The sequence below is a fragment of the Cotesia glomerata genome, linkage group LG9, assembly GCF_020080835.1.
Source record: "Cotesia glomerata isolate CgM1 linkage group LG9, MPM_Cglom_v2.3, whole genome shotgun sequence".
Taxonomy (NCBI): domain Eukaryota; kingdom Metazoa; phylum Arthropoda; class Insecta; order Hymenoptera; family Braconidae; genus Cotesia; species Cotesia glomerata.
Genome location: NC_058166.1, coordinates 9415018 through 9427816, shown reverse-complemented (window position 1 = coordinate 9427816; position 12799 = coordinate 9415018). Strand labels below are relative to the sequence as shown.

At 29.3% G+C, this 12799-nt stretch overlaps 1 protein-coding gene across 2 annotated transcripts; it reads right to left on the bottom strand.

Moving 5' to 3' along the window:
- Positions 1-8333: 8333 nt before the first annotated feature.
- Positions 8334-12436, bottom strand: LOC123271829 (polyphosphoinositide phosphatase). Of its 2 annotated transcripts, XM_044738289.1 has the most exons (6): positions 12190-12436; positions 11755-12004; positions 11497-11613; positions 9484-11222; positions 8711-9373; positions 8334-8497 (listed from the first exon to the last, which is right to left on the bottom strand). In XM_044738289.1, the coding sequence occupies exons 1-6, from the start codon at positions 12268-12270 to the stop codon at positions 8414-8416; spliced, it is 2934 nt and encodes a 977-aa protein (XP_044594224.1). In that variant the 5' UTR covers positions 12271-12436; the 3' UTR covers positions 8334-8413. The 2 variants fall into 2 exon arrangements, with proteins under 2 accessions (XP_044594224.1, XP_044594225.1); XM_044738290.1 differs by lacking the exon at positions 11497-11613 and having other exon boundaries at positions 12190-12435.
- Between the last annotated feature and the right edge of the window lie 363 nt (positions 12437-12799).

Genomic DNA, 12799 nt, shown 5'->3' with positions numbered 1-12799 from the left:
TTCTATGCAACGAAGAAAGTATGTCATTGCATCAGATAATTTCATGTTGAAGCACGTCAAACCGATACGAATATGAGTAATTAAACATAAAAGGTGCATAAAGAATTTATTCATATATGTTGAAAATCGTCAACAAAATATCCATCATATAAAACCGTGATTGTAAATTTCGACGTTATTAAATTTTTTTGTGGAATGTAACAGATAACTCATCATATTTAATGTGAGTCGCTGCGAAGAATATGACGGATAATTCAGTACATAGTAAAAACTATATACAGTTCGCGGGCTTAGCATGGTTTAAATGCGGATAACGTACATGTCCTTCTTCGGAACCGTTTAATAGAACGATCGAATGTTGTTTGTGTCCTTATTTTGAAGGACGAAAACCATTCGATGAATAAAATAATTATTATTAAATGACGTCATCTGAACATTAGATTTATTCACGATCGAAAAATTCTAATAGGTCATGAAACTTCACTGATAGAAGGATTTATTAACTATTAATAATTTAATTTATTTGAAGACAATTATTTAATTTATTAAATTTTAATAAATATTTTTTAACATTCAATAAATATTTATTTAGGAGAAAAGTACATTTATTAATAGTTAATAAGTATTTATTAATAGTTAACAAATATTTATTAACAGTTAATAAATATTTTGTTGAGTGAATTTGTTTCGCTTGCAATATCATATATGATATGAAGATTATGCTTATAAACAAAAATCATCTTTATAAATTATTTGCATTAATTCATTAATTGAATTATATTACATTATAATAACGTTTATTGTAAAATACCAAATTCTATCACAGCTCATAATTATCTTTTATATTTTTAAATATTAAAAACGTTAATTTATTTAGTGCATTTAATAATTATCACGTATTCTAGCTGTAGGGTTATAAAAAGTGTCAAAAGAAAATTGCTATTTTTGCTTTTTATTTTAAATAAATATTTGTTAAAAGTTAACAAATATTCATTAACCATTAATAAATATTTATTAACAGTTAATAAACTGTACTTAATAATCACTTATTAACTGTTGATAAATATTTGTTAACTGTTAATAAATATTTATTAACATTTATTAAATCGTATTTAATAAATAATTTATTAACTGTTAATAAATATTTATTAAATCCTATGATGTTAAAAAATCATTTATTAACAGTTAATAAAGTTTATTAAATATAAACAAATCCTTCTATCAGTGTTGAGATTAGTATTTTTATATAGTTAACGTTTATTTGTTTTTTATGTAATGAAGAAATTATGTCGTTGCATTAAATAATTTCATGTTGAAGAACGTTATACCGATACGAATATGTTTCGACATAAAACGTGCATCTAGAATTCATTCATACATGAAAATCGTTCATAATTCCCAGTGAACACATGACTTCAATATGACGTCATTTATAAGTCATAGGAATGTCACAATATTTTACGTAAATATGACGTAAAATTGACCTGTCTTGTGATCCAATTATGATGTAAAAATATATGATATATTTTTGACATCATACTGATGTAAAAGTTTATTACTTCTCCATGATGTAACGGAAATGACTTAGATATTACGTACAACTGACATAATATATAAACTACAATATTACGTAACATTAATGCCATCATTGTATGTCATAACGACGTAAGTTTAACATCATGCGTTTACATCAGTGACAAGTCACGGTCTTACGTAATACCGATACCATCTGTGAGTCATTATTTAACATCAATAATTTGTCACAATTGTACATAATACTGACGTAATTTGAAAGTCATTTTCTAAATCAGTGACAAACGATTATTTTCCATAATATTGATAAAATTTGGGGGATGTATTTTTTTAATATTATCGATTGATCAAAATTTATCAAATATAAAACTTCTTCAACAAGATGTCTAATTTACAATTAATCGCTAAATATTAATGAAAATTGGTTTAAAATTTAGTAAGAATCAGGAAGAGGTAAACAGTTGATTTAAGCTGGTACCTTGCAAATTTAAGTCCGCTCTTAATAACAAAAATTTATAATTTATAATATTAATGAATATATCTAACATATTAGCAAATAACATACAAAATATTTTTCATTTACGTTTTTAAGAAAAAAACATACAAATTAAATACATGTGGGATATAAACTTTTTATATCTTTGATTGTATGTTTCCATACACTGCAGAAAAAAAATCTTGACTCAAAGGTAAATTTCTTTGGACTAAGAATATATTAGAGATGACTGAAAATTTCGTGAATGAAGTCAAAATATCTTGACACTAAAACACTTCTTGCTCCAATATAACTTCAGCCTCCGTCAAAATTTTCTTGGTGCAAGAAATACTTTTTTTTCGTTGCATATGTTTCTCACTTATATTTTTTCCATGAATTTAGGTACTTTTATCCATTGTAAAAATATTTTCGACTTCATTCAGTATAAATGATTTGGTGCACAGTAAAAAATTTTGCGTCATTGCGTCAAAAAATTTTGTGTTAAAAATTTTTATGTTAAATATTTAACACTGTATTGTGTTAAATTAACACAGAAAAATGTTGAATTAACACAAAAAAGTGTTAAATATTTAACATAAAAATTTTTAACACAAAATTTTTTGACGCAATGACGCAAAATTTTTTACTGTGTGTGAAACTGATAACAAAATACCGAGTTCAATTTATGTGGCATGAACTCTAAATTTTTAAACCGTCAAGCGAGTAAACATATAATTTCTTATGATTTCGCGTCAAGAAATTAAATGTCAGTCATTTAAATATTGCACTATTACTTGAAAAATAATTTTCTGACATTAGTGCTGCTACTTATGAAACATTGTATTTGAAATAATTCAAACAGTTCCATGATTGTTATTGACGAGACTAATAGTATTTTACACAGTAAAAAATTTTGCGTCATTGCGTCAAAAACTTTAGTGTTAAAAATTTTTGTGTTAAATATTTAACTTTTTAAGTGTAAATTTAATATTTATTAAAATTAAAAATTTTTTACTGTGTACATCAAGTTTCATAATGTTGTTAGTATGTTAAATTAAAAATTCAAATTTCGAAAAAATTGAAATTAAAAAGAAATATAGATTAAAAATGGTATACTTAAAAGAGTTGAAATTAAAAAAAAAAATCTAAATTTTTTAAATTGAAATTTTGAAGAAGAAAAATCCAAATGAAAAATACTAAATTTTCGAAAAAAATTAAATAAAAAAATTCGAGTCTTGAGAAATCAATAAGTATTAAAAATATTCAAATGACACGGATACATCGTTTACTCTGAAAATTTCACTCTGTGAAAGTTCTCTGTGTCCGCAGAGAGTCTAAAGTTCTCTGCGTCCGCTTTTAGACGAAAATTTTTGAAAGTGTAGATTCAATCAATTCTTATGAAAATTTATAAATTGCCTATTCATTACCACAAGTTTCACTAGAGAGCCTTTATAAGAGTTTTTACAAAGTTTTATAGAACTTTATAAAATTTCATGAGTTTAATGAAATTTTATAAAATTGTATAAATTATTAGACTTGAATTTTATACAATTCCAGCTCTTAAAATACATTTAATCTCAGAAAAAATTATGAAATAAGCATTTTTCGTCATGTAAGGCTTATCACATAAGTTATTTACTTCGTAACATGAACCGTTACTTGGACAAGTGAGCAGCGTTCCAGACTTCGATACGTGAGGACCCAAGTTCGAGCCCAGCATATTTCAGGATTTTTTCATCAAGTATCAACATATAACTAGTGTTTCAAACTTTGTAATAAGTCCACAACACTATAATTAATTTCAAAATTGCCATCTTTTATTTTTGAGGATTTTTTTTTAATATTTTTTCTGAGGTACAATTCTTACATCACTTACATCACTTTTACGTCATAATGACATCATTATCATGATATAGACATCACAGGTATGTCATATTGACGTCATAAATGTCATTGAGACATAATACTGACGTCATGACTACGTCATATTTTTACGTCAGAATCTTACGTCAAGAAGTGTGAAATAATGAGTCATATATGACTCATTCGTGACTTGTATCTTACGTAAATCCTGACATAGCCCAATGTCATTTTGACGTCACATTGACGTAAACGTGTTTACTGGGAAGAAATCCGTTGTATGAAATCGTAGATGTAAACTTTGACATTATTAAATTTTTTCGTGGAATGCAACGGTCAACTTATAATATTTAACGTGAGTCGCTGCGAAGCAATATGACAGATAATCCAACACATAGAAAAAATTATATACGATTCGCGGATTTAACATGGCTTAAATGGGAATAACGTACATGACTCTCGAGAATCGTTTAATCGAATAATCAAATATTGTTTGTGTCATCATCATCTTAAAAGTCGAAAAATATTCAATAAATAAATACAGCTATCGTTAAATGATGTCGTTTGGTTATTAGATTTATTCGCGAACGAAAAATCATTATAGGTCATGAAAGAAGAGATTATTTTGATACGGTTGATGTTCTTATGTTCTTCATGCAATGAAGAAATTATGTCATTGCATCGAATAATTTCATGTTGAGGAATGGTAAACTGATATGGGTATGTATAACCATAGAACATGTGTATAGAATTCATTTGGATGTTAAAGACCGTTAATAAAATATTAATTGTATGAAATTGTGGACGTAAACTATGAAGTTATTAAATTCGTTGAGGAATGCAACGGGGAACATATCAAATTTAACGTGAGTTGCTGCGAAGAAATATGGCAGACAATCCAACACATAGAAAAAATTATGTACGGTTCGCGGGCTTAACATGGCTTAAATGCGCATAATATACATGGCTTTCTTGAGAAACTTTTGATCGAACTATCGAATACCGTTTATGTCATCATCCTATAAGATGAAAAACATTCAATGAATTGAAACAACTATCGTCGAATGGCGTCGTTTGATTATTAGATTCATTCGCGAACGAAATGTCCTCATAGGCCACGAAAGAAGAAATCACTATTTTCATACGGCTAATGTTCGTAATTTTGCTGCGTAATGAAGAAATTATGTGGTTGCATTGAATAATTTCATGTTGAGGCCCGTAAAACCGATTTGAATATGTTAAATCATAAAATGTGCATTTAGAATAAATTCATATATCGACAATAGTTAATAAAATATCCGTTATATAAAACCGCGGACGTAATTGTTGACATAATATAATTATTCCGTGGAATGCAACAGGTGATTTATCACGTTTAATGTGAGTTTCCGCGAAGAAATATGACAAATAAACTAAACACATAAAAAAAATAACATACAGTTCGCGGGTTTAACATGGCTTAAATCCGGATAACGTTCATGGCTTTCTTGGGAAACGTTTAATTGAACAATTGAATATCGTTTATATTAATATCCTAAAAAAAAGGTTAATAAATAAATAAATACAATATCGTCAAATGACGTCGTTTGATTATTAGATTTATTCGCGAACGAAAAATCTTTGTAAGTTATGAAAGAAGAGAATATTATTCTTATATGAATACTGCTCGTATGTTTTTTATGTATTGAAGAAATTTTGTAGCCACATTGACTAAATTTATAATGTTACGATTTTATTATTATGGTTGATTAGTTAAAAGACAAGAACTTTAATGTAAATAAAAATTATTCAAATAAATGTATCTTTGACATCTGGTGATTTTTTTAATTTTAGTAACAATAATAGTAACATCTTTTGTTATTATTACTATTATTTTATAGATATTTTCTGACGTAAGTCTTTAGAATAATAAACATTAAATTACTATTATTATTATTATTATAATTATTATCATCATGTGTTGCTGGTATTGTTTATATTATTGTTATTAGTAATGAATTCTATTAATAAATATTTATATATTCATTTAATTAAAATTCTAAAATATAATAAATAAATAACGAATGAACACATTGATAGAGGGTTGTTCCATTTTTGTTCAGTTATTATCGGCAAATTAATTTTATATTTATATTATTTATTAAAATTTATTAATTAAAATTAAAATTGATTATTATTAATAAAATAATAATAAAAATTTAAATTTTCCTGTTCGATTTATATAGATATAATATTATTATTTATTAAAATTTATTAATTAAAATTAAAATTATTTTTTTAAATAAAAATTTGAATTTTCCTGTTCGATTTATATCGATATATTGATATGTTCGCGTACCAGGAGATTGACCAATAGTAACTAAGGAGGGTCTATATTCTACCAATAAGAAATCAGGTCCCATTTTTTCGACTATTGACTAACTTCAAACTGTCATGTATTTTTATTGTAGGGATATAGTTTTATCTTATGTTAATTAACATATATACAGTCATTATGTGACTATAAAATATTTATTTATGGCATAAAACATATTTAAAAATACAATTAATTTATTATTTAATATAATTTGAGATCTTTTCAATAAAATTTTCATCCTCATAGTTGAAAATAATGGTGAATAAAATGAGGAAATACAAAATAATAATGTATAAAACTGTTAATAGAAATATATTGATTTGTAAGATGTAATCGTTTTAATTTATTTTCATTCCAGTTTTCTTTGCCAAAAAATCTAACAATATTTGTGAATTATTCCATTCATTCAATACATCAACCAATGAAATACGAGCACTGTTACACTCCAAATATAATTTTGCTTTTTCACTCAATTCGGGCAGTTCTAAATTTTCAATAGTTACCAAAATTTTAATAATATTATCAATATTCAAATGAAGTATCAATCGATATTCACAATAAGTTTGTAAGTTTTTAATCCGATACATATTTGCACAAGCTAATATTTGAAAAATCAGATCGATATCATCGCATGGAGTAATTTTGCCCGTGTACATGAACTCTAGTACTTCTTTGACAGTCGCCATATCAAATTCACCGAAACGAAAACAATTCTCGTTGGCTTCTTTCATGTCCGTGTTAAACATTTTATCAAAAACACTGCTATGAAAACCTAGCACCAATTTATGAGCAGATAATTTCTCATCACTATCTTTAACGTTAATAGTGACATCACTGTACTGTGCTGATAGAAAATATTTATTCACAAAAAATAATGAAGTTGTCGATAAAATGCAATGATTACATGAATCAAAGTCTATGGTATCCAAATTTATATAACATTTAATCCATACTATTTCAAATGAAGTCGTATATCGTCACTCGAACGAAAATTCGACAAAATCATGATTTCTCCAGCATCTTATTTCGGAAGTCTTACTTGTACAAGATGAGGGTACAATTGTGATCTTAGCTGTATCAGGATTAAAAATACCTTTCTTATTTATTTTCACGCTAAATACTCGATCGGTGACCTTCATAAGTGACATTGAAAAAAATATTTTATCGTAATTCTCCAATGTAAAGTCATCCGATGATAATAATTTGTACTTTTCAATATAGGTGTTCTGCAAGTTCCATTCATAATTGACATTATATATTTATATATTTATGCATCTATATATTTATATACTTTCCTAGTACGTTGCTCCAGGCAATTTTTTTTAAATGTAAAATGTCAGCATAAAAAAATTTCCTGAAAAATTTTTTAATAAAATTTTTAATCAATATGGCAACAACTGTTAAAGATGTAAACGTACATTAGAAAATATAAATATCCATACTTAATATTTAACAAAAGTTTAGTGATATTAATGTCCTTAGGTTTCGAGGTAAATTATATTTTTACTTTTATAGGTTATTTTTAAGCTAACAACACACGCAAATCAAAAATTTTTTGTGTATATATGATTTGTATAGTTGGATTAGGGAGCCTTTGCGCTTCGGGTATTTTTGGTTTTTGCCTTCACCATACAATTTTTATAGCTGGCACATGCGTATCGATAGCAAAAACAAATTGAATGTATCCTTACACTAACCATATGCACTAAAATTTTTTAAGCACATATTTGAGATGGTGGGGGCAAAAATCAAAAATACCCGAAGCGCATGTAACCTAAGACCACACGAACAGTATCGTTCGCGAATCTTCGGTTGATGATTAACACAAAGCGACTATATCTTCCCATTATAGTTTTTGAACATTATTTCTTTCTATTCTGCTTACATTCTTGCTCAAAGAATTGAATTATTTTAAATTAAATTGAAAAGTGCTTCGATTAACGTTATTTAATAGTTTTAAAATTCTTATCTATTTATTTGATAAAAATTTATTATTCTAATAATGTTTACAAAATACATTTAAAACGGTTTGTATTATCAATTTTCAAATAACTTATCAATAAAATTATTAATCCATAACTTTGTAACGTAAATAAACAATTATTGCCATAATTTTAAGTTTGTAATTTATGAAAATGCAAAGATTACAAAGATTAATGAAAATGGTTTTCTTTTTATGTCACGGTTTTCTAAATACCGTGACATAATTTGCTTTCGTAAGTATATTTTTCGTAGAGGATCATATCTGTTGGGTTGGGAATAAATCCTCCGTTCTGAAAAAAAAAAAAAAAAAATAACAAATATTTAATATAAATTTTTTTCACAATTTTTTCGTCAAAAATAAACAAATAAAATTTGTTTCAAACGTAATAAAATATTTTTAAATTATTGAAATTTAATTAATCAATTGTTTTTAGTCAAAATTTTATTATTTAATTTTTAAATAATTAAAAATATTATTAAATTAATATCAAAAGACAAATTACCTTCCCTCTCTGTACATATTGTTCATAAATACTGACACTAGTATCATCAACCTTCGGCAGCTTGAAACTCTCAGTTTTCTTCCTGCTCAAATTAACAACATCCGGAAAAGTAACTTGCTGAACCATTTTCGCTCTCTGAATACTCGAAGTATGTTCTTTTACCCCCGCAGTGTTGCGACCGATCATAACAAACCGCTTGTACAAAACTAGATCACTGCGTCGCGGATTTTCTAATTCCACACCATAAACTTCTTTCATGGCAGGAAAGAGCGCTTCGAAACTTACTGAGCTAGCATTGGTTTCCCTAGAGTCTCTGTTTGAAAGATCACTTCTTTGGTGACGAACAACCACCAGGTCATCATCTTCATCGTCAGAGCTAGTGTCGACGCTAGAACTGGCACTGGAAGCGGTGCTACTGGTGCTACTTTGTCCCGTCATTGAGGGATTTTTGATATTACCATTCCGCTTGTTTCCCGTTTCTTCTCTTCGTCTTCCAGGTCGAACTCGAACTGCAAAAGGGCTGTAATTGGTAGTGAAATGTGGCATAAAATCTCTTATCGAGTGGCTTATTTGGTACGCGTACATTTCTGACAGCGGGACTAATTCATATAGCCGATGATAGTCTGAGTACACGTCAATCATTTCTTCTTGTATACTATCCACCTAAATTAAAAGCATAAAATAAAAAATTTATCAATTAAACACTAATAATATACATTTTTTAATTAATATTAATGAATAACACGACTTAAATAAATTATCAAATCTCTAACCTGAACCATTTCCCAGCAAGTCTTCTCAATATCATCATAAGCATACGGTAAACACCTGATGGTATTTTTGTCCCACCACTGCGTCAGCAACTTCGTTCTCCTAAAAATTGGTGTATGATGTAAGTAATAATCTGTCAACAGCTCCCACAAAGGCGCGCGACCTTCTTCAGGAGTAAACAATCCCAAAAACAAGTTGATCGTGTGCTGTTTCTCCTGATCGCTGAACGTATTACTGTAATACCTGCTCAGCGTCTGCATGATGTCATTTCCTTGACTAGTCCACGGCGCTGTTTTCCGGTACGTCTTAATCCTATGGACTAGCTGGGAACCTCCGTACTGCAGCGCTAGCGTATCACCATGATCTTCATACAACTCTTCCAACATTCTCACGCAATCAGAATCAAACTCAAGTTTTGCCGAGTCCAAAACTCCCAGCGCGCATAACTGATACCCTAATGCGCACTTTCCAATCGCGAACTGCGCAGTGTTGGTTCTATCCAAACAATCCACGCAGTTTGTGCGAATAATTCCTGTCTGCAACGTTCCTTTTTTTATAAACGACTCAGTTATTTTGTCATATACGTCTTCATTTAATTTACAATTTCTTACTACCGGTGTATTATCCAGGAATAATTTCTTCTGGCTATAATACGGCACTTGCGATTGAAAAATTCCAGTTTTGATCACAGCATTATTCGCAATATTTGCCAGCCGGCTCATAACCTTGGCCTCCTTACCCTTGTTCATGCGCGCCATGTCAAAACTCACGTATTGCAGTTGATTTTCAGGAGCTAAGAATTGGTTCAAATATTTCACGGCAGATGTTAGCTCGTCGCTCAAAGTGCTCTCATGTTTCTTCTTTTCTCGTTTCTTCACTAAGCTCAGAATAATTGTGGGTGTTCCATAGCGCTGGAGGAGTTGATTAAAATGCGCGCCTGCTATTTCATAAAATGGATCTGCAAGGTCACACGAAATAGTGGGTTTAGGAACCATTTTGCTGATGTCCTGACTCCAGTTCCCTGGGACAGAGCCCCGCATTTGAACGAACGAAGTGAACCTTCCGCTGTGAAGCGAACTTACCGCAGAATCGTAAACTATTTGTTCTGTTTCGACTTCATTAGCGACATCTCCAGTGGAATTCGCGCCTCTTTTTAGGAACCGCGTTCCTGCGTATTTGTTACTGCGACGTGCAATTAAAGTTATGTAAATCGATTTACCAAATATGCAGACATTAGATTGGCCGATGAATCCGTGGGTTATGTAGAGAATCCAATCACGGTGCAGGTCGCGTTCCACGGGATTCAACAAGTGATTGTTCCACACGAATCTGCGATTTGGGTTGCTACGCACACCGTAGTCGACTATTTTCTTGTTTTTAAAGGTCATTTGCGTCCACATGTTTATCAATTTTTCATCCAGGTTGTCTTCATCTTGAGAGTCGTTTATGTCGGTGTTGTTATTGTTGTTGTTGAAGATGTGCTTCGGTGGAGCGAGATTATTTTGAAGTGTATGGGTCAAATCGTAGGAGTAGCTGAAGTAAAAGTTGCTGCTCAAATCGATGCTTTGGAACATCTTGACGTAGCGCTGTTCATCAGGATGAAAAATTCTAACCGTGTCATTGGGAATGTAGATCATTGATGTGTCCTCGATTTTGTAAATTGTGTGATGACCAATCACTGCTACTCGGCGACGCTTTGTTACAAGGATTATGTAATAGCCTTCTAGAAATCTTACAAAACCTAAAAAATTCATGATTTGATAGTTTTTTTTAATTAATTTATTCTTTTTTTATATTACATACTGAGTACACAAGACATTTTTCTATGTAGCATGTGTTGTATACCCACGGTGATGATTGAAATTAGTACCTAGTAATCGTAAAATTCAGGAATTAATATGTAAGTGATAAAAAAAAAAATATATGGCTTTGTAAGTTATGAAAAGAAAAAAAATATAGATAAAAGAAGTATGGAAATAAAATAATAAAATAAAATCAAAGCTACAAAGCCTTACCGACAATACCAAAAGCAGATATTAACCGCGGAAAACAATCCTTATTCCAAGTCGATTTCCATGAAAAATTTGTTTTAGTCGGTTTATGATAGATTAAATTATATTGCTGTTTTTTATCTACCATGCAACATTTTTTATTGTCAAATTAAATAATTAATGTATTTTACTATTTTTAAAAGTATAATTGAATAAAATTTCTTCTATATCTTAGGCTGTATAAGTAAACTGAGTAATTAATTCATTATATAATTAACCTACCGACAATGCCAAAAGCAGATACAATACGAGCCACACCACTCGCTTTATTTCTCTGGCCAATTAATTTGCTATTGCCACTATTATTACTGCTGCGATTCCCGATATCGATCATGGTGACCAGATCAGCTATTTCATCTTGAGTGTATTCCATTTTATCATCCACAACCACCAGGTCTCTTGGTTCCATTCGGTCTATTTTCAAAACTCGGAATCGAGTTAAATTATTATTCGAACCCATCAAGTAAAACCTCTGCAAGAAAAAATTTGTTAATTATTTATGAAAAATTAACATTGAAGATAACATTACATTGGAGTAATTTTATATCAAGAATTTTTTCGTTTAAATTTTTGGCTAATTTGTAATGAAAATTTTTGTTAAAAGTTTTTTATAAAATAAATTAATTTTTAATTATTTAAATAATTAATATTACTTACAGATTTAGTTTCATAAAGTGCAATTTTTTGTATTGACGAAATCATCGGATGAAAGATAATATTTGGCTCACTCGATTCCATTTTTATTGATAAAATTGATTATCTATTCTTTAAATAGTATTAATGAAGATATCACAGTAAACTAACAAATAGATTAAGATTATAAACGTATACAAAATTGTACAATTAGCATCATCAGACAGCTGTTTGTTCTGTTTTGTGGCTGTCAATTCTAAACAAATGTCAACTCTACTGAGGATGGCAATCAAGAAATATCGGGTAAGGCTTATAATCCCGAAGAGCAAAATCCCGAACGAAACTCTTATCGACATAGGATATTAGTACGTAAGTTTCTATAAAAATCAATAGATGGCGATATATGTATGCTAAATAGGAAAGAAAAAAAATTGAACGGAGTGAACTCGCACGCATAAATGATTATGATAGCAAGAAAGTATGAAGCTCGGGTATTCAAAGGGCATCCCCAAGTCAATAATTACAACTTCTTCAGGAAAGTTAAGGGGAAATAGGCACATAATAAGTCAAAATGTTAATCTGTGCTATTGACGTCGTCGAGAGGAACGGAATTATGGACCCATCAGGCCCATAA